Raw genomic sequence first — 25,775 nt, forward strand, 5'->3', positions numbered from 1 at the left:
TTTATTTGTCCATCAGAACATCTCTTGATTGTGAACACTTGTCAATTTTCTCCCTATCCTGCTCTGTTCTCCCTATCACTTCTGAACATTTCACTTTGAGTTTGAAGGCTGTCAAAGTAAACAGCGGGATATAGATAAAAGACATAAATGGTGAAGAAATGGCAGATGGCGTTCAATCCAAGCAAGTGTGAGGTGTTATATTTTGTGAGGTCAAACGTGAGGGGAAAGTATACAGTAGGTTGCAATTGCATTGATGTACAGAGTGATCTTGGGGTCCAGATCCAGAGCTCCCTGAAAGTGGCAACCCAAGTAGATAGAGTGATAAAGAAGGTAACAATATGCTCGCCTTCATTGGTTGGGACACGGAGTACTAAATTCAGGAAGTCATGATGCAGCTCTACAAGAGTTTGGTTGGGCCACATTTGGAGTATTGCATGTAGTTTTGGATGCCCCATTACAGGAGAAATGTGGAGGCTTTGAAGAGGATACATTGAGGTTTACTGGAGTTTTGCAAAGATTACGTGGTATAAGTTAGAAAGAGAGGTTGGACAACTTGGACTGTTTTCTCTGGAATACAGAGGTTGAGGGGAGACCTGATAGATGTACATACCATTATGAGAGGTATGGATAGGGTAAACAGCCAGAACCTTTTTCTCAATGTGGAAATGTCGAAGACATTGTCAAAGACGGAAGGCATAACATGAAGGTGAGATGTGGAAAGCTTAAAAGAGATCTGCAGGGTAAGTTCACCTAGAATGTGCTGCTAGGGGTGGTGGTGGAGGTAGATATAACAGTGACATTTAAGAGGCTTTTAGACAGGCACATGGATATGCAGGAAAGCGGAGGATCTGGATCACGTTCAGCCTGATGAGATTAGTTTATCTTGGCATCAGGTTTGACACAGACATTGTGGGCCAAAGGGCCTGTTCCTGCGCTATACTTCTACGTTCTAATTGGGAAACACGCTATTTCAAGAAACTTAAGCTATTCGTAGAACACAAAATGCTGGAGTAACTCAGTGAAAAGTTAACAGTTCAGTTTGTGCGGTAACCATGCTATAAATATTATATTAAATATTGGCATGGTGGCGTAGCAGTATTGTTGCCTTACAGCACCAAGGGCCCAGATTTGATCCTGACTACAGGTGCTTGTCTGTATGGCATTTGTATGTTCTCCCCGTGACCTGTGGGGGTTTTCTCCCAGAGCTCCGGTTTCCACCCACACTCCAAAGACGTACAGGCTTGTAGGTTAATTGGCTTTGGTAAAATAGTAAATTGTTCCTAGTGTGTGGGGATTGCTGGTCGGCGCAGACTCGGTGGGCCTGAAGTTTCTGCGCTGTATCTCTAAACTAAACAATAACCGATATAATATTTTAAATGAAGATGGTAAAGGGCTGATGCCAGTCTGTCTCTATGTTGCCACATCAGAGTGATAGTCGAGATTTCTAGTGGCTTTAGGTTGCAATCAGCACAACAGGAAAATTGGAATTGGCCAGAAACGCTGCACCTGGCACCAGGCTATATGTTGATCCATTGGCAGAAACACAGCAAAATGTCCACCAGTTTGCCATGATGCGACAGCAAAATACACAACTAGTCAACGTCTGCGAGATGGGTGAAAAGATTAGCATTGACCAATTTGCCATTTGAAATTTAAAATTATTTTACTGTTAGCTACAGTGGTCTCACAGGCAGATATTCCTCTCAGAGAACTCTTGAAAACTTAAATACTTGGCAATGATAAAAAAAATAACTGTCATATATCAGGGTAATTGTATGCTAGTCAGTCCTCACCGCCGGAGTTTCTTAACTTCTTAAGAATTTGGAGCATGTTATTGACACCGGCTGACTTTCAGCACCACATGGGGATAAATAATTAACAGATTAACATAATCAGAACAGGAATACAGCCTGGAGTCAAAATTCAGCCCGGAGAATAACCGTTGTAACCTGCATGTGTATTTCACAATTATAGAATGCAGATATTTATTCACACAATCTATTTTATTGAGTAATATGTGCTTTTCAGGTCACTCAACAGAAACCAGCCATTTGGCCCATTAAAACTCCCTCTAGTCCCTAAACACAACTTCACCGTGGATTGCATGATCCACCTGCATAAAAATCACTTTTATGCTCATATACTTGAATAATAGATGCAATTAGATTCAATTTCTAAATTTATATTCCTGACAAATGTTACACCCACTCCATTCATTTTGTCTTTGGCAATCATATTTATTGCAGTATCTTCATCTTTCTGTTTCCTTAATCTTACCTTTTCTTTCGCCCATCATTCCCTCTGTTGTGAACAAGTCCAGGGTGAAAATACAATTTCATGGGGAGCTATGCACAACCCATTCCAATTTAGGTTGGCATTTCCCTATTACTTGTCTGATTAAATTTCTCTGAATTGCCCAAGGCCTGGATGATAAAAGGTATTGTATGACTGCAAATGTTTGTTATCAAGTACAGTAATAATACCACCAATGGAAATTAAAAATACTATCACTGATATTAAGGATGTCAACTACGTAATGAAATATAAACAGATATCTTCAGGATAGAAAAAAAGTTAATGGTTATCATAAAAGCATTTTGAGTGTAAAGCAAATGTAGGTGTGAATACTACGACACCGCCAACCCTCTCCAAATACCTTTAATACAATAGGGATAGAGGGAGAGCTCTGGTGAACATGTGACTGTAGGGATAATGTAGGAGGGGGCATTTTCTGGACCATTGGATCATTTGAACCCTTTGTTGGGAAGGTGGGACCAGTACACACAACCAGGATGGGTTGCACCTGAACTGACATCAATCAACATCCTTGTCGGGTGGTTTCCTGGTGCGAAACTAGCAGGAAATGGGGCACAGAATAGATGAACAATTGGAGGGATTGGTTAGCAGTCAAATACAGAAGGACGATTGAGTTAGCCCAATAGGCAGAGCAGGCATGGAAGGAATGCAAGACTAAATCACACCTATTTTAATGCAAGGACTTTGACTGGTAAAGCATAAGAACTGAGAGTGTTGATTAACACATGGTAATATATCTGTCTTGACCAAATAAAAAACATATTTTGACCTCTTAACCAGAACCGAAATGCGGAGCACATAATAGGAAAAAATATGGCTGCCCAAATTGGAGTAGGTTGTGCAAAGCTCCCATGGATGTTGTGTATACACTCTGGAAACATTCACAACCAGCAGGCATTACATCAGCCCTCGTGTAATGCTGATTTGATGTCTGCCATGGCAAATTGAACTACATCAGTTAAGGTACTGAGTACAGGAGTTGGGTCATAATGTTACAGCTGTACATTACCCAACGTTTGGAAGGATATAGGCTACATTTGGAGTACTGCGTACAGTTCTGAACACCCTGATCAAGGAACAATGCAATTAAAGTGGGAAAAGTACAAAAAGGATTTATGAAGATGTTGTTGGGTCTGGAGTTATAAGGAGAGACTGGGTCTACTTTCCCTGGGGTGGCCTTACAGAAACATAGAAAATAGGTGCAGGAGTAGGCCATTCAGCCCTTCGAGCCAGCACTGCTATTCAATATGATCATGGTCGATCATCCAAAATCAGTACCCCATTCCGGCTTTTTCCCCATATCCCTTGATTCCCTGAGCCCAAAGATCTAAATCTAATTCTCTCTTGAAAGGCTTATGGAGGTTTATAAAATTATGAGGTACATAAATTGAATAGTCAGTCTTTTCCCCAGTGTCCAGAAATCTAAAACTAGAGGACATGGCTTTAAGGTGAGAGGCAACCCGAGGGGCAACTTTTCCACACACTGATTGGCGCAAAATGGAACAAGCTACCAAAGTGGTAGAGGCAGGTCCAATTCTGACTTTTTGAAAGACACCTGGACAGGTCATAAGGTCACAAGTGATAGGAGCAGTCTACTCCGCCATTCAATCATGGATGATCTATCTCTCCCTCCTAACCCCATTCTCCTGCCTTCCCCCCATAGCCCCTGACACCCATACTAATCAAGAATCTATCTATCTATGCCTTAAAAATATACATTGACTTGGCCTCCACAGCCTTCTGTGGCAAAGAGTTCAACGATCCAGATCCATGGATAGGAAAAGTTTGGAAGGATATAGGCTAGAAGCGGGAAAGTAGGACTAGCTTAATTAGGCAACTTGGTCAACATGGACATGTTGGGCCAAAGGGCTGTTTATATGCTATATAGTTCTATGACTCTATGACCAAGCTTTTTGCCATGGGAACTGTGGGACAAACATGCAAGTGTTCCTGACTAGATATTGGATTCTAAATCTGCAGTATGCTTGAGTATATTTGGGGCTAAAGTAGATAAAGTTTTCAAATCAGTAAATGAATCACGGGATACAAGGAAAAGGCAGGAAATTGGACTTAAGCAATGTCAGATCAGCTATGATCTTATTAAATGGTGGAGTAGACCTGCAGGGCTAAACGCCCTACTGCGGTACTAACTTCTTAACAGATTCTTGATTAGGACGGGAGTTATGGGTTATGGGGAGAAGGCAGGAGAAAGATAGATCAGCCATGATTGAATGGCGGAGTCGCCGTGATGGGCCAAATGGCCTAATTCTGTTCCAATAACTTATAAACTTCTTTTGGGCTTATCAACTCATCTAATTAACTTAACCTCCCTCATTGCAATATTCAAGTAATAGATATCCATGCAAATGAGATACCTATATTTTTAAAATGAATGTGAAATTAAATAATTAACCAGCAGTATGGAATGGATATGAACTCATTCATCAAGGGCCTGTTCATAATTGACCAGTCCCAGGGTCTGGAATCACCATTTACAGTTGCCACACATCCACACGTACCCGTGCACCCTCCTGTCCTTTGGTGAGGGCCAGTGACTGGGCCTCAGGTCATCTATGAGAGATGTCCCATCCATGCAAAGCCCCTGACAGGCACCAACATATGGCAAAGCAGACTTTGACAGATCGCAAAGCAGATTTGACCAGCAGTTAACGATTTTAACACAGATCCAAGTGATCTTTTAGATTTTTTTTAGATTTAGAGATACAGCGCAGAAACAGGCCCTTTGGCCCACCGGGTCCGCGCCACCCAGCGATCCCCGCACATTAACACTATCCTACACCCACTAGGTACAATTTTTACATTTTCCCAGCCAATTAACCTACATACCTGTACGTCTTTGGAGTGTGGGAGGAAACCAGAGATCTCGGAGAAAACCCACGCAGGTCACGGGGAGAACGTACAAACTCCGTAAAGACGGCGCCCATAGTCAAGATCGAACCTGAGTCTCCGGCGCTGCATTCGCTGTAAGGCAGCAACTCTACCGCTGCGCCACCGTGTCGCCTTATCTTAGATGATCATATTTATTTTTAATATTGTTTTGTTTAACGTTACTTTTTATTGTACATTTACGTACAATAAAAAGTAACATTAAATATAACAATATTTCTTAAAAATAAATTTGATCATCTAAGACAACTCAATTAATTAAATTAGAGTAAAATACCCTCACCATTACCCCCCCCCCCTTCCCACCCTAACCCCACCCCATTGCCCCCACCAAATCATTATGCCTAGAATTCTGAAAACAACAAAGTATCAAATCAGAGGACCTTAATGCTGAGTCCCCTTAATAATGCTGGAGCATCCTATTAAGACTGCATCCCACCACTGAACTCCTCAGGGAGTCCAGCACAGATCAAACAGACAGATGTGATCCCCTCTTACAGTGCGCGGGCGTAAATCCAAGGCATGCTTTTGTTTGAATAGCTGAATGCCACTGCCAGCACAATTCAAACCTATGCTTTTTTCAAAGTTTCAAATGCAAAGATTAATTGAATTTTAATAAGATGGTTATGGCCATATTAGACATTTCTTGAGCCAAATGGCAAAACTCCAGCAGAGACTTGTAAAATTAAATAATATGCAATTAATTTTTGAGCAAATTCAATAGAATTATGTTTTTAATTTTCGCCAGTGGCTATTGAGTAATATGGTTGGCACAGTGGTACAGTTAGTAAAATTGCTGTCTCATAACTATGTGACTGAATTTCAATCCTGACCTTCATTGCTGTCTGTGGGGAATTTGCTCATTTTCCCAGCGCTTGTGTGGATTCCCCTCAAGTGCTCCAGTTTCTTTCCACAATTCAGGTTGGTTACTTTGAAGCATTCCCATGTGTACAGTTTCTTGGGGGGGGGTTGAATCTTGGGGGAGTTGATGCGCATGTGGGGAGAAGAGAATTAAGACCAGATTAGTGTAGACGGGTGGTTGTGTTCAGCGGGGATTCAGTGGGGCCTATCACTTTGCTGACTCTACAACAAGATTTAAAAAATCCGATGAAGCAGGAAAAATCACTGATAATAATTCCATTCCAAAATTTAGAAAAATCTGACCTCCACATTTTATTACGTGGGTTAGTATTTATGTGTGCTATGTACTTGAATTTTCATGAGAAGTATTTTGTGAAAGAAAAATACGTTTTGTGAAGTCCTGTAATTTTCCTTCTGGGTCACAAGTTACAGGAATAGAATTAGGCCATTCGGCCCATCGAGTCTACTCCGCCATTCAATCATGGTTGATCCTTGTCTCCTCTGGGTCCTTCATGTATATGATACGTTCATGCACACAGGAACCTGGAAATGCACAAAGGTGTCCTATGGCATGAAAAGCTCTATTGCACTCCACTTTCAAGATTTTCAATAGCACATGACTCTAAGAATCAAAGAGATACAGCATACCTTTTAGCCCATCGAGTTTGTGTGGATATCAACCATGGAGTTACATCGTTTTTTTCTGCCTGCATTCTCCCAAATTCCAGCATATACTAGGGGGAACTCACCAACTAACTCGCACATCTTGAATATGAATATGAATAAGTTTATTGGCCAAGTATGCAGATACAAGGAATGTGCCTTGGTGCTCCGCTCACAAATGACAACACAAACATACAGTTAACAATTAAGAATAAAGCATAACACATCAAAACAATAAGGATGCGCCATTACGGTCTAAACATGTGGGAGAAAATAAACCAGAGCAGAAAAGAGACTACAGACTTTGGTTATTGAGTAGAACTATCACTCATGGAAAAAAGCTGCTTTATGTCTGGCTGTGGCTGCTTTGACAGTCCGGAGTCGCCTTCCAGAGGGAAGTGCTTCAAAGAGTTTGTGGCCAGGATGAGAGGGGTCAGACATGATCTTGCCCGCTCGCTTCCTGGCCCTTGAGTGTACAGTTCGTCAATGGGGGGGAAGGTTGCAGCCAACAACCTTCTCAGCTGTGCGAACGATCCATTGCAGTCTCCGGATGTCGTGCTTGGTGGCTGAGCCAAACCAGACCATGATGGAGAAGGCGAGGACAGACTCAATGATAGCAGTATAGAATTGGACCATCATTGCCTGTGGCAGATTGTGTTTCCTCAGTTGCCGCAGGAAGTACATCCTCTGTTGGGCCTTTTTGACTGTGGAGTCGATGGTGGCCCCTCCATTTAAGGTCCCTAGAGATGATGGTTCCTAGGAACTTAAATGATTCCACAGATGTGATTATGTTGTTGTTGATGGTGAGTGGAGGGCAGGGGAGGGGGATCTCTTCGAAAGTCTACAATTAGTTATTTACGATGTTAGTGGAAACTGGAGCACCTGGGGTAAACCTAAATGGTCACAAGGAAAGCGTGCAAACTCCACTCAGAAAGCAGCAGAGGTCAGGATCGAACATGGGTCTCTGGCTCTGTGAAGCAACAGCTCTACCAGCTGTGCAACTGTGGTGTCACAGTATGCCATTGTGTGCAACTCATGAACAATAAATTGATAGCGGAAGGGAATTTGGAGTCCCCAACTCTAGGAATCCTATGCTGTGAATTCAATTTGGGTAGTTCCTCTTTATCTTACACATCTCATTCAGGCTCCCAAATCAACACCATTACACTCCCTTGAGCCATGTCCCCCCTCCCCAGTAGCTAAATTGAGTCACTTCCAATACCACAACCAAATCTAATCCTCAAGGATGCAATCCCACTCCAACTGAAGCACAGAATCTCAGGGCCTCTGAGCCCCAGTCCATCTCTCCTTAATAAATCAAAGCATCACATCACAACATTTCCCACTACAATCATATTGGCAGTCACCATTGTTTTAGAAGTTGAAGTGAATCAATCACATAAATACTGTGGCTGTAATAGCAGATAACATAACAGATATAAACGGTGAGTTGCAGTCCAAAATCATTCCATCATCTATGAGACATGTCAGATGGACTTTTCTCCATATATGTGGTTCCAGTAACACTCAAGTGTGGTACCTCAGCTGCACGGAGGCAGAGAGGAGAGCACTTCAGCGGGTAGTCCACAGAGCTCAGAAGACTATCGGAACACAGCTACCAGCCTTGGAGGACATCTACAACACACGATGCCTCAGAAAAGCCACCAGCATTCACAAAGACTGCTCACACCCCTGCAATAGTCTGTTCGAAATTCTACCATCGGGCAGACGCTACAAGGCCTTCTACGCCCGCACCTCCAGACTCAGGAACAGCTTCATCCCCAGGGCCATAGCTGCCATGAACCGGTCCTGCTGAGCCGGATGGTCACATCGCAGTGAACTGGCACAGACCTACTTGAACATTATACTGTTTTAAATGTTTCTAATTTGTTTCACTGCGTTGTATAAATTTATACTGATTAGCTAATTAATTTATTGCATCGTATGGAAGGCGCATTCCCAATCTCGTTGTACCCCTGTACAATGACAATAAAAATATATTGTATTGTATTGTATTGTATTGTAAAATGCCATCCACCAGCCTAAACATTGTTCTTCCCCTACTCATACACCGTGGCTGCTGATTTTACCATTTTCAAGCCACACTGCTCTCTCTCTCAGAGTAGTCTAGACGTTGACATATACATTCGCTCCTTTGACATCCAGGATGTCCCTCCATTATAGCACAGTGGGAGCATCTTCATCAGAATGATCAGGGGATAATTGAGTGATGAGCGTTTGATGGCTCTGAGCCTGTACTCACTGGGGTTTAGAAGAATGAGCTGTGGACCTCATTGAAACTTACTGAATAATGAAAGGCCTGGATAGAGTGGATGTGAAGAGGATGTTTCCACTATTGGGAGAGTCCTGGACCAGAAGGCATAACCTCAGGAAAAAAAAGGATACACCTTTAGAAAGGTGATGAGGAGGAATTTCTGAAACCACAGGGTGTTGAATCTGTGGAATTCATTGCCCAAGGCAGCTGAGGAGGCCAAGTCATTGAGTATTTTTAAAGTGGAGATAGACAGGTTCTTGATTACTAAGGGTGTAAAAGGTTACTGGGAGAACCCAGGAGAAGAGGGTTGAGAGGGAAAGATAGATCAGCCATGAATGCATAGCGGAGGAGACCCGATGGGCCGAATGGCCTAATTCTACTCCTATGACTTGAATTTATGACTATTGCAGTTCAAGATGGTAACTCACCATCAACCGCTCAAGAAGAAAAATAGTTGTCATTGCCGTTGATGACAACTTCTTGAAAGACGAAGAAATAAAAAAATTGCTTTCCCATAAGCAATGAAGTGGACCTGCCATAAACATGCTTCCCCAATTGCACTCCTGATTTTTTTTTTACAGAAGATAAAACACTTAAGTCTGATCCATTGTTCATGATCACTTTGGCCCAAGGCATTGCATTCATTAGAATTTAGCAGTAGAGGGCCCTCGAGAAAGAGATCGCTGTTCTGCGGCACTGGCACCAAATAATTTTCAGCCCTCTGCATTTTAATAACTTAGTGAAGAATTTTACAGGCCACATTAATTTGTAGCTGTTCAGTGAATGGTGTGCCTGAATGGAATATATTGGACACTCAGACTCTGGCCATTAATGCTCATTACTAAATGAACATATAGCTGTAATCTACTTTTCTTTGACACTAATAATAACAGTATTCAAGGGGTTATGTAAAATTAGGGGATATGTAAAATGTAAAATTTAATTTTATGAAGCTTCATTGTAAAATTTAGTGAAGTTATTAAAAAAATTGTACTTAATCAGCCCTTGACTTTTATGAAGGGAAGCCACTTGCTGTGCAAACGACGATGTGGAATTATTATTTCCATTATAATCAAATGGCATAATTCTGGAGGTAAATCTCCACTTTTCAATCTTATACAGTTGAATTTTTGTGTTCAAAATGCTTCATTTAAATTTTTTTTAAGAGAAAACCTTTAAAAGGTTTCTTAAAGCATCTTGATGCTAACAGTTTGCTTATAATTTGGCCCCTCCATTCAGAGAACCAAAAAGGCAAGAAATGATGCAGGAATATGGGGCTGAAGTCTCCAGCTGAGCTGCCAATCCAGAGGCAGTAGTAATGCAATCATCACTTATAACCACCAAGATCGAATTGCTATGTCACTGCAACACTTACTGTTCCCATTCACCATTTAAAAATTACCCATCCATTTGTTTCACTAAAATATGCCTTCATTCTTCTGACATTTCAAAGATAAATTGTTTTTGTTTATCTTGCTGCATTTGTTGCAGCAGATTGCTATTTGGGATTAAAATATGAATCAGGACCTCCAGAAGCCAACAACACATTCTATAACAATCCATTGGGATGTGTAGAGAATGTTTGAAAATGTTATACATATATCAGAATCTTGTCAGATCGGATCAACTTGTCTCGTCCAGGAATACTGCCTGGACTGGTGATGGCACTCTTCAGGCTGAGCCAAAAATCAGGATGCTGTTATTTGAGAAATTATGTGCAACTTGCCAATGACACTTTGTGCTTTTATTACATCACAAAATGTTTTTCAATTGAGTGTAGTTCAACATCATTTTTTTTTCAAATTTCACCAATGTCTTGAAACCTTTCCATTTCAGTCTGAAAAAATGGCTTTAAAAAATGTGATATGCTTTCACTATTTAGGATTTATGACTCAATATATGGAAATAATAATAATGCTGCTGCTTGCGACTTGGATATCTGTTCAGAAAATATATTGATCATTAGTTGGTATGTGTGAAAAATAATTGCTGAAAATAAATAGGCATTCTGATCACAGGCTCACAATAGGTTCACAAGATAAATTTATGTTCACAAGATAAATGCAGTCTAAAGAAGGGTCTCGACCCAAAACGCCACCCATTCCTTCTCTCCCGAGATGCTGCCTAACCCGCTGAGTTACTCCAGCATTTTGTGTCTACCTTCGATTTAAACCAGCATCTGCAGTTTTTTTTCCTACAAGATAAATTTATGATTATTTATATAAAATGAATCCATTTTGTACAAGAGATGAATAAATTACTTTTGATGGGAGTGTAGTATCTTTTCAACATGACTGAATTTTCCTTTCAGAATGATTACGTGATCATAAGTCTCTCTCATTTATTGAAATGATAAGCACAGCCAAGAAAGTTGCTATCTGTGACAGACTGGAAGCAAGCACAGCACGATGTTACTTGGTTACTTAATATTCTATTCACACTAGTATTTTTTTTCTTCTGAGTGCTCAAGGAAAAGTAATGACTTTTCATCAGAAAGCTGCTTTTCAACATTCGCCCATAGGAAATATCTTCTGAACAGAAACTCCAAAAGATGAACAAATTGCTCTGCATCTAAAGTTTCACTGTAATGATGGTGGAATTGTGATGGGGAAGGATTTCCATAAACTGAAGGGATGCATCGTGGTCAGAGTTACATAGAAACATAGAAAGTAGTTGCAGAAGTAGGCCATTCGGGCCTTCGAGCCAGCACCGCCATTCAATATGATCATGGCTGATCATCTAAAATCCGTTCCTGCTTTTCCCCCATATCCCTTGATTCCGTTAACCCTAAGAGCTATATCTAACTCTCATATTTCAGTAATAATGGTGTGCTGCTTCTTCATTTGGCAGTCTCCTTGGACAAAGAATGTAGAACACTGCCCAGTGTACTGCTAAGACTAATATGAAAATTCCTGTTGCAAGATACTTGTCAAAATGGGTTTACGTGTAGTATATACAATACAATACAATACAATACAATATATCTTTATTGTCATTGTACCCAGGGGTACAACGAGATTGGGAATGCGCCTCCCATACGATGCACTAATTTAGGTAATTTAGACAGCAGCAACCCAACGAAACGAACCGTTGTAACAGTTTTGGACACCAATGAAATAGTAGAAGTTTAGTAATTTTTCCACTTTTGTCAACAAATCCCAGATTTATTAGGTGTTGTAAGAAAATAACTGCAGATGCTTGGACAAATCGAAGGTATTTATTTCACAAAATGCTGGAGTAACTCAGCAGGTCAGGCAGCATCTCAGGAGAGAAGGAATGGGTGACATTTTGGGTCGAGACCCTTCTTCAGACTGAAGAAGGGTCTAGACCCAAAACGTCACCCATTCCAGATTTATTAGGACTCCTGCCATTCAAATTATTACTATAAAGTAGGTAGAGGAAGGTGTAGGTAGTACTGTTGCCCTAGGTTTGATACTGACCTCGGGTGCTGCCGATTAGAGTTTGCATATTCTTCCTGCGAATGCATGGGTTTCCTCGTTTTCTCCCACGTCCCAGAGATGGGAGGGTTTGTACGTTAATTGGCCACTGTAATTTACTCATCGAGTGTAGGGAATGGATACACCAGTGGGATAATTTAGAACTAGGTTTGGAGGTCACAGTGGAGTTGCAGTTGTCTAAGATGTTGGTGAGACCGCATTTAGAGTATTGTGTTCAGTTCTGGGCACCATGTTATAGGAAAGATATAGTCAAGCTTGAAAGGGTTCAGAGAAGATTTACGAGGATGTTGTGAGGACTAAAGGGTCTGAGCTATAGGGAGGTTGAGTAGGCTGGGTCTCTATTTCTTGGAGCACAGGAGGATGAGGGGTGATCTTGTAGAGGTGTATAAGATCATGAGAGGAATAAATCGGGTAGATGCACAGAATCTCTTGCCCAGAGTAGAGGAAATCGAGGACCAGAGGACATAAGTCCAAGGTGAGGGGGAAAAGATTTAATAGGAATCTGATGGGGAATCTTTTCAAACAAAGGGTGGTGGGTGTATGAAACAATCTGCCAGAGGAGATAGTTGAGGCTGGGACTATCCCAATATTTAAGAAACAGTTAGATAGGTACATGGATAGGACGGGATTTGGACCAAACGCAGGCAGGTGGGGTTAGTGTAGCTGGGACATGTTGGCCGGTGCGGGCATGTTGGGCCGAAGGGACTGTTTCCACACTGCAGCACTTGATGTCTCTAACTAGTGTGAACAGGTGATTAATGACTAGAATGGACATGGTGGTCAAAAGGACCTGTTTCCAAGTTGTATCTTTCAATCAATTGCACTATTGTAGTCCTCCGATCAAATATTTGAAATTTCAGAAAGGGTAAAGTTTTTACAAACTATTCTTGTAAAAATCCTTGAAAAAGTCATGTCTTGTTCAGTGAGATATTGCTGACAGTTTAAATGGCACATTAAGTCATTACAACTACTGAACACCCTATCTGGCTTTTCTTGTCTTTTTATATTTCACTTACATTTGTTGTTTTTCTTTTATTTTGCATTCCATAAAACTATAAAATGTGGCTGGATATCTGGGAGATTTTTTAAGGTGTTTAACATAATGACAAGAAGACAAGACTGTAGATACTCGAATCTAGAACAAAAAATTAACACTGGAAGAACTCAGTGGGTCAAGCAGCATCTATGGAAGCAACATGTGTAAGTCAATGGTTTGAGTTTACACCATGCATCACGTCTCAGAGGCAGCAGGAATGATTGCCGGTATAAAGCAGTATGTAGGTGGATGGGATACGAGTGGTAGGTGGAAGCAGATGGGGAGGGTTAGATAGACAGATGGAAGCAGGTGAGGTGGGTGAAGGAGATAGGAGGGGATGAACAAAAGGAGAAGAAAACTAGATGGACAGGTGAGTGTGCATGCAGGGGTGTTGGTTACCTGAAATTGGAAAATTCAATATTCATACCATTGGGTTGTAAGCTACCCAAGTAGGATATGAAATGTTGTTCTTCAAATTTGCTCTTCTCAATTCTGATGGGTGTGCAACTCTGAGAGAAGTTCCTTGGTATCCTGCTCTTATAATCTTGTACGCAGGTAACAGTAATTGCTCACTGTCTACTCCATAAAGGAATTCATCATAGTTGAAGCAAATCTGATCCTCCTCACCTGAAGTCAACTGGAGTCAGAGATTAGCATTCAGAGACAGGGTTTCTTGCTAATTACTTTCCTACCTTTGTCAAAGGGCATCTACTGATTGCATTACTGCACAAGGTAAGACATCTGTGATTCCCAATGTTTATTAGCACCATCTGTTAAGGTCATAGATGGCCAAATGTACCACAGCACGGAATAAAATTTCATTCGTGAATTTTGAACCTATTTTGTTAAGATTAGGACCAATTTACAGGATTAACTAGAGAAAAACCATCATGGGATTTCTTGAACTATTTATAATATCAGAACCAAGCAAAACCTCTCTTCAGAAGCAGCGGACTGTGACAGTAAAATAACCTGAAATATCATATTCCCGACAGGCTCTACAAATCTTCTATTAATGTCCAAAATTTATACAACAGATATTAATCTGATTTAATGCTGGACTATTTGTCATTCTTTAAACACTGGAAAAGTAGATAAATGATTCACTGATAGGCATCTTTCAGAAATACTTTTAAACTAAGTGTTTAGAGCGCTGAAGAAAAGCATATGAAATGCCTGCCTTCATAGGTCGGGATATTGAATATAGAAATCAGGAAGTCATGTTGCAGCTCCATAGGACTGAGGCTAGACCTCATTTGGAGTATTGTGTGCAGTTCTGGTCACCCCATTACAGTAAGGATGTTCAAGTTTAGGAGGGGGTACAGAAGAGGTTTTTCTAGAATACTGACTGGTTTAGAGGAGACTAGCTATAAGGAGAGATTGGACAAACTTGGCTTGTTTTCTCTGGAACATCAGAAGTTGAGGGGAGATAAGTATATAAAATTATGAAAAGCATAGATAAGGTACTCAGTCAGACCATTTTTCCCAGGTTGTAAAAGGCAAAGATTAAAGAGCATAGCTTTAAGGGGCAAAGCTTAAAGGAGATGTGCGGGGCAAGTTCTCATCACACTGAGAGTCGTGGATACCTTAAACATGATGCCAAGAACAACTCTTATCTGCCTGCACATAATCCATATTCTCCTTTTCCCTGTACATCCCTGTAGATGCCCATCTAAAAGTTTCTTAAATTACACTATCGGACCTGTTTCAACCAACAGCTTGCTCCACCCTTTGTGTAAAAAAAACTTGTTCCGCACAGCTCCTCTCAACTTCAAGCTATGCCCTCTAGTATTTGATTATTCCATCACGGGAGAAAGGTTTTGACTGCCTATGTCTGTCTTAATTATATATTTCTACCAGGTCTTCCCGCAACCTTTCGTGTTTTAGATAAAATGATCCAAGTCTGTCCAACCTTTCTCTGTCGCTAATACCACTTAATCCAGGTGACATTCTGGTAAACCTCCTCTGCACCCTTTCCAAAGCCTCCACATTCTTCCTGTAATGCGGCGAACAGAAATGCATGAAATATTCCAAGTGCAGCTTAACCAACGTCCTATCAAGCTGTGTCATGACTTCCTGAGTAGGAAAGAACTGCAGATGCTGGTTTAAATCAAAGGTAGGCACAAGCTGTTGGAGTAACTCAGCGGGACAGGCAGCATCTTTAGAGAGGAATGGGTGACATTTTGGGCCGAGACCCTTCTTCATTCTGAACCTTCATGACTTCCTGAGTTGTATACACAATGCCCCGACCTATGGAGGCAAGCATACCATATGCCTTCTTTACCACTCTACTTTTGTGTTGCCGTTTTCAGCAAGTTATGGATTTAGACCCCAGGATCCCCCTATGCATGAATGCCGTTAAGGGTCAGGCCATTAATTGTATATTCTCCCTTTATTTTTAACTTCCCAAAGTGCAATGCCTCTCACTTGCTTGGATTAAACTCCATCTGTCTTTTCTCCGCCCATTTCTGCAGCTGATTGAAATCCTGCTGAATACCTGAACAGCCTTCCTCACAGTCCGCGACCCCAGCAATCTTGGTGCTATCGACAAACTTACTAACCAACCCGTCCACGTCCAAGTCATGTACATATATCACATACAGCAGAGGTCCCAGCACAGATCCCTGCGGAACTCCACTGGTCACAGACCTCCAGCCTGAATATCATCCTTCCACCACAACTCTTACTGTCTTCTATCAGTAAGCCAGTTCTGAACCTATATGATCTAAGTCACTGTTAATCCTGTACATTATAATCTTCTGGATCAGCCTACCATGGGGGACTTTTATCGAATACCGTACTAAAATCCATGTAGACCACATTCACTGCCTCACCATCAATCACCTTCGTCACCTCCACAATAAACATGATCAAGTTAGTAAGACACAACCTGCTGTGTACAAAGCCATGCTGACTGTCCCTAAATAAACCAATCTCGTCCAAATGGAAGTAAATCCTCTCCTGAAGACTCCTCTCCAATAACTTCCCATCTGTCTTACAAAGAGCATGAGCCAAGGACAGAAGGAGACAACCTCTTCATTGATCCCTGGGATTAAAAGCAGGCAAAGATTTTGGCCATTTATTGAACATATTTCCAGATATTTAGTTCCATTGAATTTAATGGAAATAAATGTTCATCGGAGAGAACAACTAGCAGAAGATATGTTTACGAACAATTAGCATTCGCTAACACAGCAAATTTATTTCCAATAAGCTCAGCTGATTCTCCTCAGTTGTATCGCAGGTGGGTAATTTTCAGAAGTCACTGGAGAGCATTTTGAAGCAGGAAAGTAGTTGATCATTCTAGTTCTTCGTAAATTGGGAATGGTGAGGCTAATTGTGTTATCCCTTAGCCGAGCTTAGCTCCTCCAGCATAAATTTATTACTCAAAGTGTTTCGGTATACACAGTCAATTAGCAAGCTTCCGACGCTAATTCTATTAAGAATCGCAAGGCATTAAATTACATTTTTGCATTTCAACAACACAGTAAATCATCTTTCACACAATGGAATGCATTGCAATTTCTAGTGAAACAAACTTGACAGAATACCAACATGTAATTTTAATTTTGAGCTGAAAAATAATCTTTCCTTTGTATCTGCAGCAAGTTATCAGGCACATAATTCACTCAACTTTTCCCGGTAAAAGTTCAGGTTAATCTCTGATGCCTCCCAAAATATTACAGTTCTATTAAATTTAATTTACTTACCTTGTAATGGAAAAGGAACAATCCACAAAACAGACTGTAAATATCTGCTGTTAATAGGGATAGGTTGACAGCAGTAGCACTGCTTCGTTTAATGACTATAGGCATGAAGCTGTACAGACCAAACATACAGGCACTGAAGCCAACATATAGCAGCCCTGGAAAAGAGAGCAAGAAAGTTATTATTTTCTTTCAAATTTAAAATAGAAATACAAATGCTTCCGCTTCAAAAGCTTTAAAACCAGCAAAAATTTGCAATGACCCACTGTCATGCTGCTCAGTCAGTGGTTCCTATATGAATGATTGTCATCAAAACAACGCAAGTATTGAACAGCAGCAGAGTGCTGTCTCACAGCGCCAGAGACCTGGGCTCGATCCTGACTACGGGTGCAGACTGCATGGAGTTTCTCCCGGATTTCCAAAAGATGTGCAAATATGCCATTTGCCAATCTATTTACTTGGGAAGAAATAATATAGGATCAATGTGCAGATTTATTCTTTTGTATTAAAGCTCACTTTTAGTTGTGACAAATGCTTCTAAGATATCAGTATATCAGTTATGGGTTTGAAGAATTTTAAAGGGAAATGGAAAATAGCGCTGTCATGAGGTGAAAGGATTTAAAAAGAAATCTGAAAGTAAATGATTTTACTGTAGTTATAATCTGAAATGAAAATGTTCTCAATTGAAGTCTTCATGAGCCTTAATATTTTTAATGTGGTCTATTTTTTTTGGACTTGTTTGGCCAACAATGTAAATCCATTTGATGAACAGGATGGAGAATTACTTGTTTGAATGATGTCTATATTTTTAATGCATGAAAAGACAACAGGCATTCTCTAAAAACCCTGAGACATTTTTTAGGTAGGAAGTATGCCCTCATTACATTGGAAAAAAGTTTTTCTAATATCTAAACTTTTTGAAGGTTGTGATGCAATGGGCTTTCAGTTGGATGGCATGACTGCATTCAACCAAATCTGATAGTTCATAGGTAGAAGTAGCTTCATTCCAGACCAGAGAGAGAATGGGCACATATCAGTTCAGTTTCAAATTTTATAATCTAGGTTATAAAGTAAAAAACATTTGGTACAAACTTAAACTATTATTTCTAAATTGAACATCTCAGTGTCTTGTGTCTATCGACCATCTACCTCATTGGAGGCCTTCAGACTATCTTTAATTGGATTTTACCTTACACCAAACGTTATTCACTTCATCCTGTATCCGTACACTGTGGATGGTTTGATTGTAATCGTGTATAGTCTTTTTGCCGACTGCATAGCACTCAACAAAAAAACTTTTCACTGTACCTCAGTACTCATGACAATAAACTAAACCAAGCTACTCTATTTCCAGCACAAACAACTCATCTAACACTGGCATGTTCCAGGGATCTGTCAGCCCCCCTCAGCACTTCTTATTAGTCCATTTTGGGCTGACTGATGTTTCAAGACCAAACCTCAGGAATGCCCAAGCACAACAAGCAGCAAGACCATGAAACAGGAGCAGAGCTGCCCGGCTCCATGTAAAAGAAAATCTCTCTCTTTTCTCACATACGTGCCTTTATGTTCCTTGAATCACCAATTGGACCACAGAAAGGGCCAGAAATAAAACAAATGGGCCATGTTCAGAGCTTTCTCTGTTCAGCTTCCTCTTAATTTTACATCTTTAAACAGGTATTGCCTAGTTTAGCAATCTGAAAGTAAAACACAAGATTTATGTGGGTGCACATACATGCTCGAAGGTTGCCCAAGTCACAATGGGACCAGGCAGACCAAATGCCTTTGGGTTGTGAGCTCAAAAACATTTGAAACTGGATTTTATTATCCCCCAACAGACAAATCAAACTGAGATGCATTTTTTCCTCCCCGCCCACTCTTAAGATTCTGCTGTGAGTACTGAGGAAAAAGCAGTAACAAAAGCAGTAACTTTCCAAACAAATGTTGTTCTGCTGATTAAACAATTTGTTGGGTGTTCTTTGAATTTTTCTTAACCTCACACTCTCCTTTGAGGTAGACAGACAAATATTTGCCAAATTACTTTCGATCAGATATCCTGGATAATCATGTGAACTGCCCTGAACTGACTATTTTATTGTGTTTCCCACCCACTCAGCTGGTTTGCTGTGGATGTTTCTGCCTGACAACATAGCCGATATTGAAAGTGTACTTTGCATGCAATTATGGAATGATTTTGCTTGCTGCCATTTTGAGCACAGCATATTAAAGTGCAAGTGTACTGCATTACCACTCTCCAATCCTTAGGGTTCATCCATCAGCTCATAAGTATCTAGGCACAACATTTTCTTGGCAATGGTCAGAGAGAGCAAAGTAGTTCATATGTTTTTTGCACAAAATAATAAATTCAATGTCAAACTGAGGTGTACTTACATAGGTTTGACTTGTGGAACTGTTGAAAACAGATGTTATATTGGATGGCCACTAGGTATTATTTTCTATTAGCTATCGAGTCATCTTAATGATGTGGTAATGTGGCAGAATCCGTTGCACCGCCAAGCCCCAGCCATGACCTCAATTTACTAATGCTGCTCAAGGGCATTGATAACACACCAGTTGTGTGTCATTTTTCATGTAAATATTTAAAAGGAATGCACAATTTTATATTTTTTGTCACACAATAGACAATAGACAATAGACAATAGGTGCAGGAGTAGGCCATTCAGCCCTTCGAGCCAGCACCGCCATTCAATGCGATCATGGCTGATCACTCTCAATCAGTACCCCGTTCCTGCCTTCTCCCCATACCCCCTCACTCCGCTATCCTTAAGAGCTCTATCCAGCTCTCTCTTGAAAGCATCCAACGAACTGGCCCCCACTGCCTTCTGAGGCAGAGAATTCCACACCTTCACCACTCTCTGACTGAAAAAGTTCTTCCTCATCTCCGTTCTAAATGGCCTACCCCTTATTCTTAAACTGTGGCCTCTTGTTCTGGACTCCCCCAACATTGGGAACATGTTTCCTGCCTCTAATGTGTCCAATCCCCTAATTATCTTATATGTTTCAATAAGATCCCCCCTCATCCTTCTAAATTCCAGTGTATACAAGCCTAATTGCTCCAGCCTTTCAACATACGACAGTCCCGCCATTCCGGGAATTAACCTAGTGAACCTACGCTGCACGCCCTCAATAGCACGACTGTTAAATTACACTGCATAAAAATTACACTGGTTCTGGAGAGGGTCCAGAGGAGGTTTGCAAGAATGATCTCAGGAAAGAGTGGGTTAACATATCATGAACGTTTGATGGCATTGGGCCTGTGCTCGCTGGAGTTTAGAAGGATGAAGGGAGTCCTCATTGAAACTTACCGAATAGTGAAAGGCTTGGATATGGTGGATGTGGAGAGGGTGTTTCCACTAGTGGGAGAGTCTTGGACTAGAGGGTCATAGTCTCAGAATTAAAGGATGTTCCTTTAGGAAGGAGGTCAGGAGGAATTTCTTTAGTCAGAGGGTGGGAATCTGTGGAATTCTTTGCCACAGAAGGCTGTGGAGGCAGTCAATGGATATTTTTAAGGCAGAGATAGATTGATTCTTGATTAATATTGGTATCAGGGGTTATGGGAAGAAGGCAGGAGAATGGGGAGGAGGGAGAGATAGATCAGCCATGACTGAATGAGACTTGATGGGTCTAATGGCCTAATTCTGCTCCTATTACTAATGACCTTATAATCAACCACCAACAGATCTGAGCACAAAGTTAACAATAATAACCTCAATTAGCTTGTCTTAGAAATGCCTTGCAAGGACATATATAATGATATTGTTGTTTAGGCCAGAAGTGGTAATTAAACTAAATTATTAATGGTAAATCCTCTTTTTGAAACAAAACAGTCGGAATTAATCCTCAGTTGCGTGATAAATGTGGAATGTGGTTGGAGGTATACGTTGAACTCTGCTTTCATATTTATATGTCTGCTGCAAGTGAGCAAAGAGCCAAAATATTGTGATTTGTCCAAAACATCATTAAAATTGTCATATCCTTTAATGAATTTTGATAAGGCTCCTGTGAAACACACTGGGAAATGCAAAAGAAAATTAAGATACAAGCCTAAAGATTGGATGGTGTAATACCCGTTTCTTCAGAATTACACGTTCCAATGTTCACTGAGCAATATTTAATACAGTTTATTGTTTTGTAAGTGGTAATTTATTCAATTATTTATTCAACTGATTTTTTAAATCTCTAACGCAATGCCCTCATTAAGTTCTTTATCTTTCCCATCTCATTTGTTTCATCAAGTAGAAACTCGTTCTTTAATCTTTGTCCTCTAGGTAGTGTACGGCACGGTGGCGCAGCGGTAGAGTTGCTGCCTTACAGCGCCAGAGACCTGGGTTCGATCCCGACTACAGGTGCTGTCTGTACAGAGTTTGTACATTTTCCCCGTGACCATGTGGGTTTTCTCCGAGATCTTTGGTTTCCTCCTACACTCCAAAGACGTACAGGTTTGTAGGTTAATTGGCTTAGTATAAATGTAAATTGTCCCTAGTGTGGGTAGGATCCCCAGAGCCCAGTATTCAGGAGGCAGAGCCTGAAGGAGCAGAGGAAGGCAGCAGCCTGGTCATGTCCCTGGCCAATATTCACATCTCAGCTTTATGCTAAGTGGCAAGGTAAGCTGAGGACGCAAGTCCTTAATAGAAAGAATATTTTCCCAAGGAACCTGCAAAATAGAATTCCCAATGTAAATTCCAATCCTTAATACCAACATGATCCTCCAATATTCAGCTGGGAGAAGCCCGAGGAGGCATCAAATCCTTCACACTCTGCTGTGTATGGCCACCTGCACTGAATGCAGCATATGATTGAACAAACCTCTGTGCTTTGTTCCAGTTTAATGGTTTGCTGTAATGTAGCTGTGAATCCTGATAAATGGCATTTTGTTTAAAGAACTCACTCTGCAATTTATTTATGCCACTGGTGCAGCTGGTACACCTGCTGCCTCACAGCGCCAGTGACCCAGGTTCAATCCCCATCCATGTTCACCCTGTGATAGCGTGGGTTTCCTCCCACATTCCAAAGATGTGTAGGTTTGTAGGTTAATTATTCTCTGTGACTTGCCGGCAGTGTGTAGGGAGTGGATGTGAATGTGGGATAATATAGATCTTGTGTGCAGGGGCGAGTGATGGTTAGTGTGGACTTGGTGACCATTGTTTCCATGCTGCATCTTTCAATCAATTAAACTGGTCAGAAGTTGCATCTGGAATTGTCCAGACCTCTAATCAACTGAACGTTCAATTTGGCTTTTTTTTAAATTTAGGGGTTCCTTTTTAATTATTTTAATTAAAAGGGGTTCCAATTGGATATTTGGACTAAATGCAGCTAGATCTTAAAAATACCAAAGTGAGTTCAATTAAATTTCTAGGCAATTGTGCTCTTTGTTAAAAACTTCTATACGTGTTACTTTCAGTCACTGTGAACACTTGTATCATTATTTTGTTTCAGGGGAAAAGAGAATAGTAGAGGTGAAGGCCAGAGTACACTTCTTGTCGTAGCCTCTGACCTATCAATCCTTCTTGTTATTCATAAACTTTTTTTAAAAACAGCCATCAAAAATGAATGTACAGAGGATAAAAGTAAAATTCTCACCTATCTGCCAATCCCATGGTACCTTTAACAATTCCTTATGTTCTATTATAGCCCTGTAATAAAAATAAAGTTAAAATGATTCATTTCTTTTGCACTTCAGTCAATAGGATACTTGCCCCATACCGGCCCCTAGAAGAGTAATTCAGCTGCATAAACATCCAACAAATAGTTCTATGAGCGGTACTTAGTTAATCAGATTGAAGCATCATTCAATGTTAGCACTTAGTGCAATTAAATGCACTTGACGTTATCCAACAATGGTTAGATACAGGACTCTGGTGTCATCTATGCACTAAATAGTAGAATTGCTTCAAAACATTTTTCATAAATAACATTGTTATATTTGTATAAAGCATGTTGTGTAATGTCCTACCAATAATTTCCTGATAAATAAGCCTGGAATATAGTTTCAGAAATGACAAAAAATAGTGATCACAAAAAGTAAACAGGGTGGAAATGAACTTAAATAAATAAATAAAAACATGTCTTCCAATTTTAGCACTTATGAATTATTTCAGATCTGGATTTTGAAGGGAACTGTTGGCATTTTCCATTGCTGATGTGAGCAGCCCAAATTAAAACTCCAGGTTAGACCTTATGCACAGACACCTAACCAACTGCCTTCACTGAGGGAAAAAGCAGAAAGTCACTTAAATGACTCTTAATTTAGTAACAACAAGGAACTGCAGATGCTGGATTATATCAAAGATAGAAATAAAATGCTGGAGCAACTCAACGAGTCAGGCAGCATCTCCGGCAAAAATGGATAGCTAACATTTTGGATCAGAACCCTTCTTCAGACTGTTTGCAGGGAGGAGCGGGGAAAAAACTGGGAGAGAAGAGGAGGCCACACAAATCACAGCCGGCAATAGATGACATCGGGCCTTGATAGGCAGATTGTGGGCTTAGATTTTTTTATTGTTTGAAAGTATTTCAACAATTTTTATTTTAAATGAAGAAATATAGATATCTTTTTAATGGTCTCACATTGTTTTTAATGGATCTGATAGACCTGGCCTTGCTACTGCCTGTGTCCACCCATCTGCGGTGACCTGATCTAATGAAGAGCCATTAGCCATCTCTCTCTGTGAAAGAGTGTGCTTCTGACATGGAGCTGGCCACCAGCAGTGTCCAGGCTGATGGTGATGATAAATCCAATTGTATATTAAAGACAAATGTACAATAATCCATTATATAAAACAAGAAAATTTTACTTAGTTTAATCCCTGTTGTTCAACATTTTAAGATGTCGTAGAATGTGTTTTAAAAAAAAAATCTAGCCTCAGTTAAGAAACAATCAGTTTAGCGGAAAAACCTTTACTTAAGTATCTATGAAACAATTTTTAACCTGATTCATTGTTCGTATTTCTAAAACAAACTTGACACATTATTAAAATATCTTGTAATAGTGATCAATGGATCTATTAAGAGACTAATCCAAACAGTTCCTGCATGGCTAGATTTTTTGGGGCATTATTAAACCGTCACACCATTTTCACAATCATTTACATTGAAGTAGTTTGACAGACGTAGGAACATTTTTAATTAAAAATTTGTTATGTATGGTATTTTCACATAAAGCATACACTTTTATATTATCACATTCTCAAATATATGAATATTAGCAAAATTATTGCTTTATACATTTCAAATAAAACTGTTGAATAATATTGCAATTCACTGAGAGCCGTCAATTGTTTCCTCAACATTGCAATCAACTCTTGGTGCAGTCTGATGCTGCTCATCCACAACATGATTGATATCTGTACAAGTGTCAGGCCACCGGGCCAACAGGATGCAAGTGATGGAAACCAGCACATCACACACCCGTTCACTGTAAGGGAAGGGCATTCCTTTCGTAACTTTCAAATTACGGGTATCAGTGGAATGGACGACGAACATAGGAAAAATAGAATGCAAAGAAATAAAGTTATTAAGGGATCTAAATGTTATATTATTTTCCAATTTTAAGTTGACTTTATATGAATATGCATTTTCAGGAGTCAGGTGTGGATATGTCAATGACCACTGTCCGCAGAAGACTTCATGAACAAAAATACAGAGTCTACACGGCAAGATGCAAACCACTAGTTAGCCGCAAAAATAGGATGGCCAGGTTACAGTTCACCAAGAACTGAAAAGAGCAACCACAATTCTAGAAAAAGGTCTTGTGCACAGATGAGATGAAGATTAATTTATATAAGAGTGATGGCAAGAGCAAAGTGTGGAGGAGAGAAGGAATTGCCCAAGATCCAAAGCACACCACCTCGTCTATGAAACATGGAGGTGGGAGTGTTATGGCCTGGGCATGTATGGTTGCTGAAGGTACTGGCTCACTTATCTTCATTGATGATACAACTGCTGATGGTAGCAGCATAATGAATTTTGAAGTGTATAGACACATTCTATCTGCTCAATTTCAAATAAATGCCTCAAAACTCATTGGCCGGCGGTTCATTCTACAGCAAGACAATGATCCCAAACATATTGCTAAAGCAACAAAGGAGTTTTTCAAAGCTAAAAAATGGTCAATTCTTGAGTGGCCAAGTCAATCACCCGATCTGAACCTAATTGAGCATGCCTTTTATATGCTGAAGAGAAAACTGAAGGGGGCTAACCACCAAAACAAGCACAAGCATAAGATGGCTGCATTACAGGATTTGAGGATTTGTATAGGAGGAAAGAGGTCCTTCTGCAGTTGTACAGGCCCCTGGTGAGACCACATCTGCAGTATTGTGTGCAGTTTTGGTCTCCTAATTTGAGGAAGGACATCCTTGCTATTGAGGCAGTGCAGCATAGGTTCACGAGGTTAAGTCCTGGGATGGCGGGACTGTTATATGAGGAAAGATTGGAAAGACTGGGCTTGTATTCACTGGAATTTTGAAGGATGAGAGGGGATCTTATCGAAACATATAAAATTATAAAAGAACTGGACAAGCTAGATGCAGGAAAAA

The 25,775-nt window shown here is 40.3% G+C and overlaps 1 protein-coding gene across 1 annotated transcript in view; it reads right to left on the bottom strand.

Moving 5' to 3' along the window:
• The window catches only part of LOC144591133 (solute carrier family 35 member F1), a gene marked incomplete at its 5' end in the record, with an annotated part of 55,149 nt that overhangs the window by 19,432 nt on the left and 9,942 nt on the right, over positions 1-25,775 (bottom strand). Inside the window, 2 exons of the mRNA XM_078395437.1 lie at positions 17,227-17,381; positions 22,822-22,874. Coding sequence (XP_078251563.1) covers positions 17,227-17,381; positions 22,822-22,874 — 208 coding nt within the window. The remainder of the gene's footprint in view (positions 1-17,226; positions 17,382-22,821; positions 22,875-25,775) is intronic.

This window comes from Rhinoraja longicauda, unplaced genomic scaffold (genome assembly GCF_053455715.1).
Source record: "Rhinoraja longicauda isolate Sanriku21f unplaced genomic scaffold, sRhiLon1.1 Scf000599, whole genome shotgun sequence".
Taxonomy (NCBI): domain Eukaryota; kingdom Metazoa; phylum Chordata; class Chondrichthyes; order Rajiformes; family Arhynchobatidae; genus Rhinoraja; species Rhinoraja longicauda.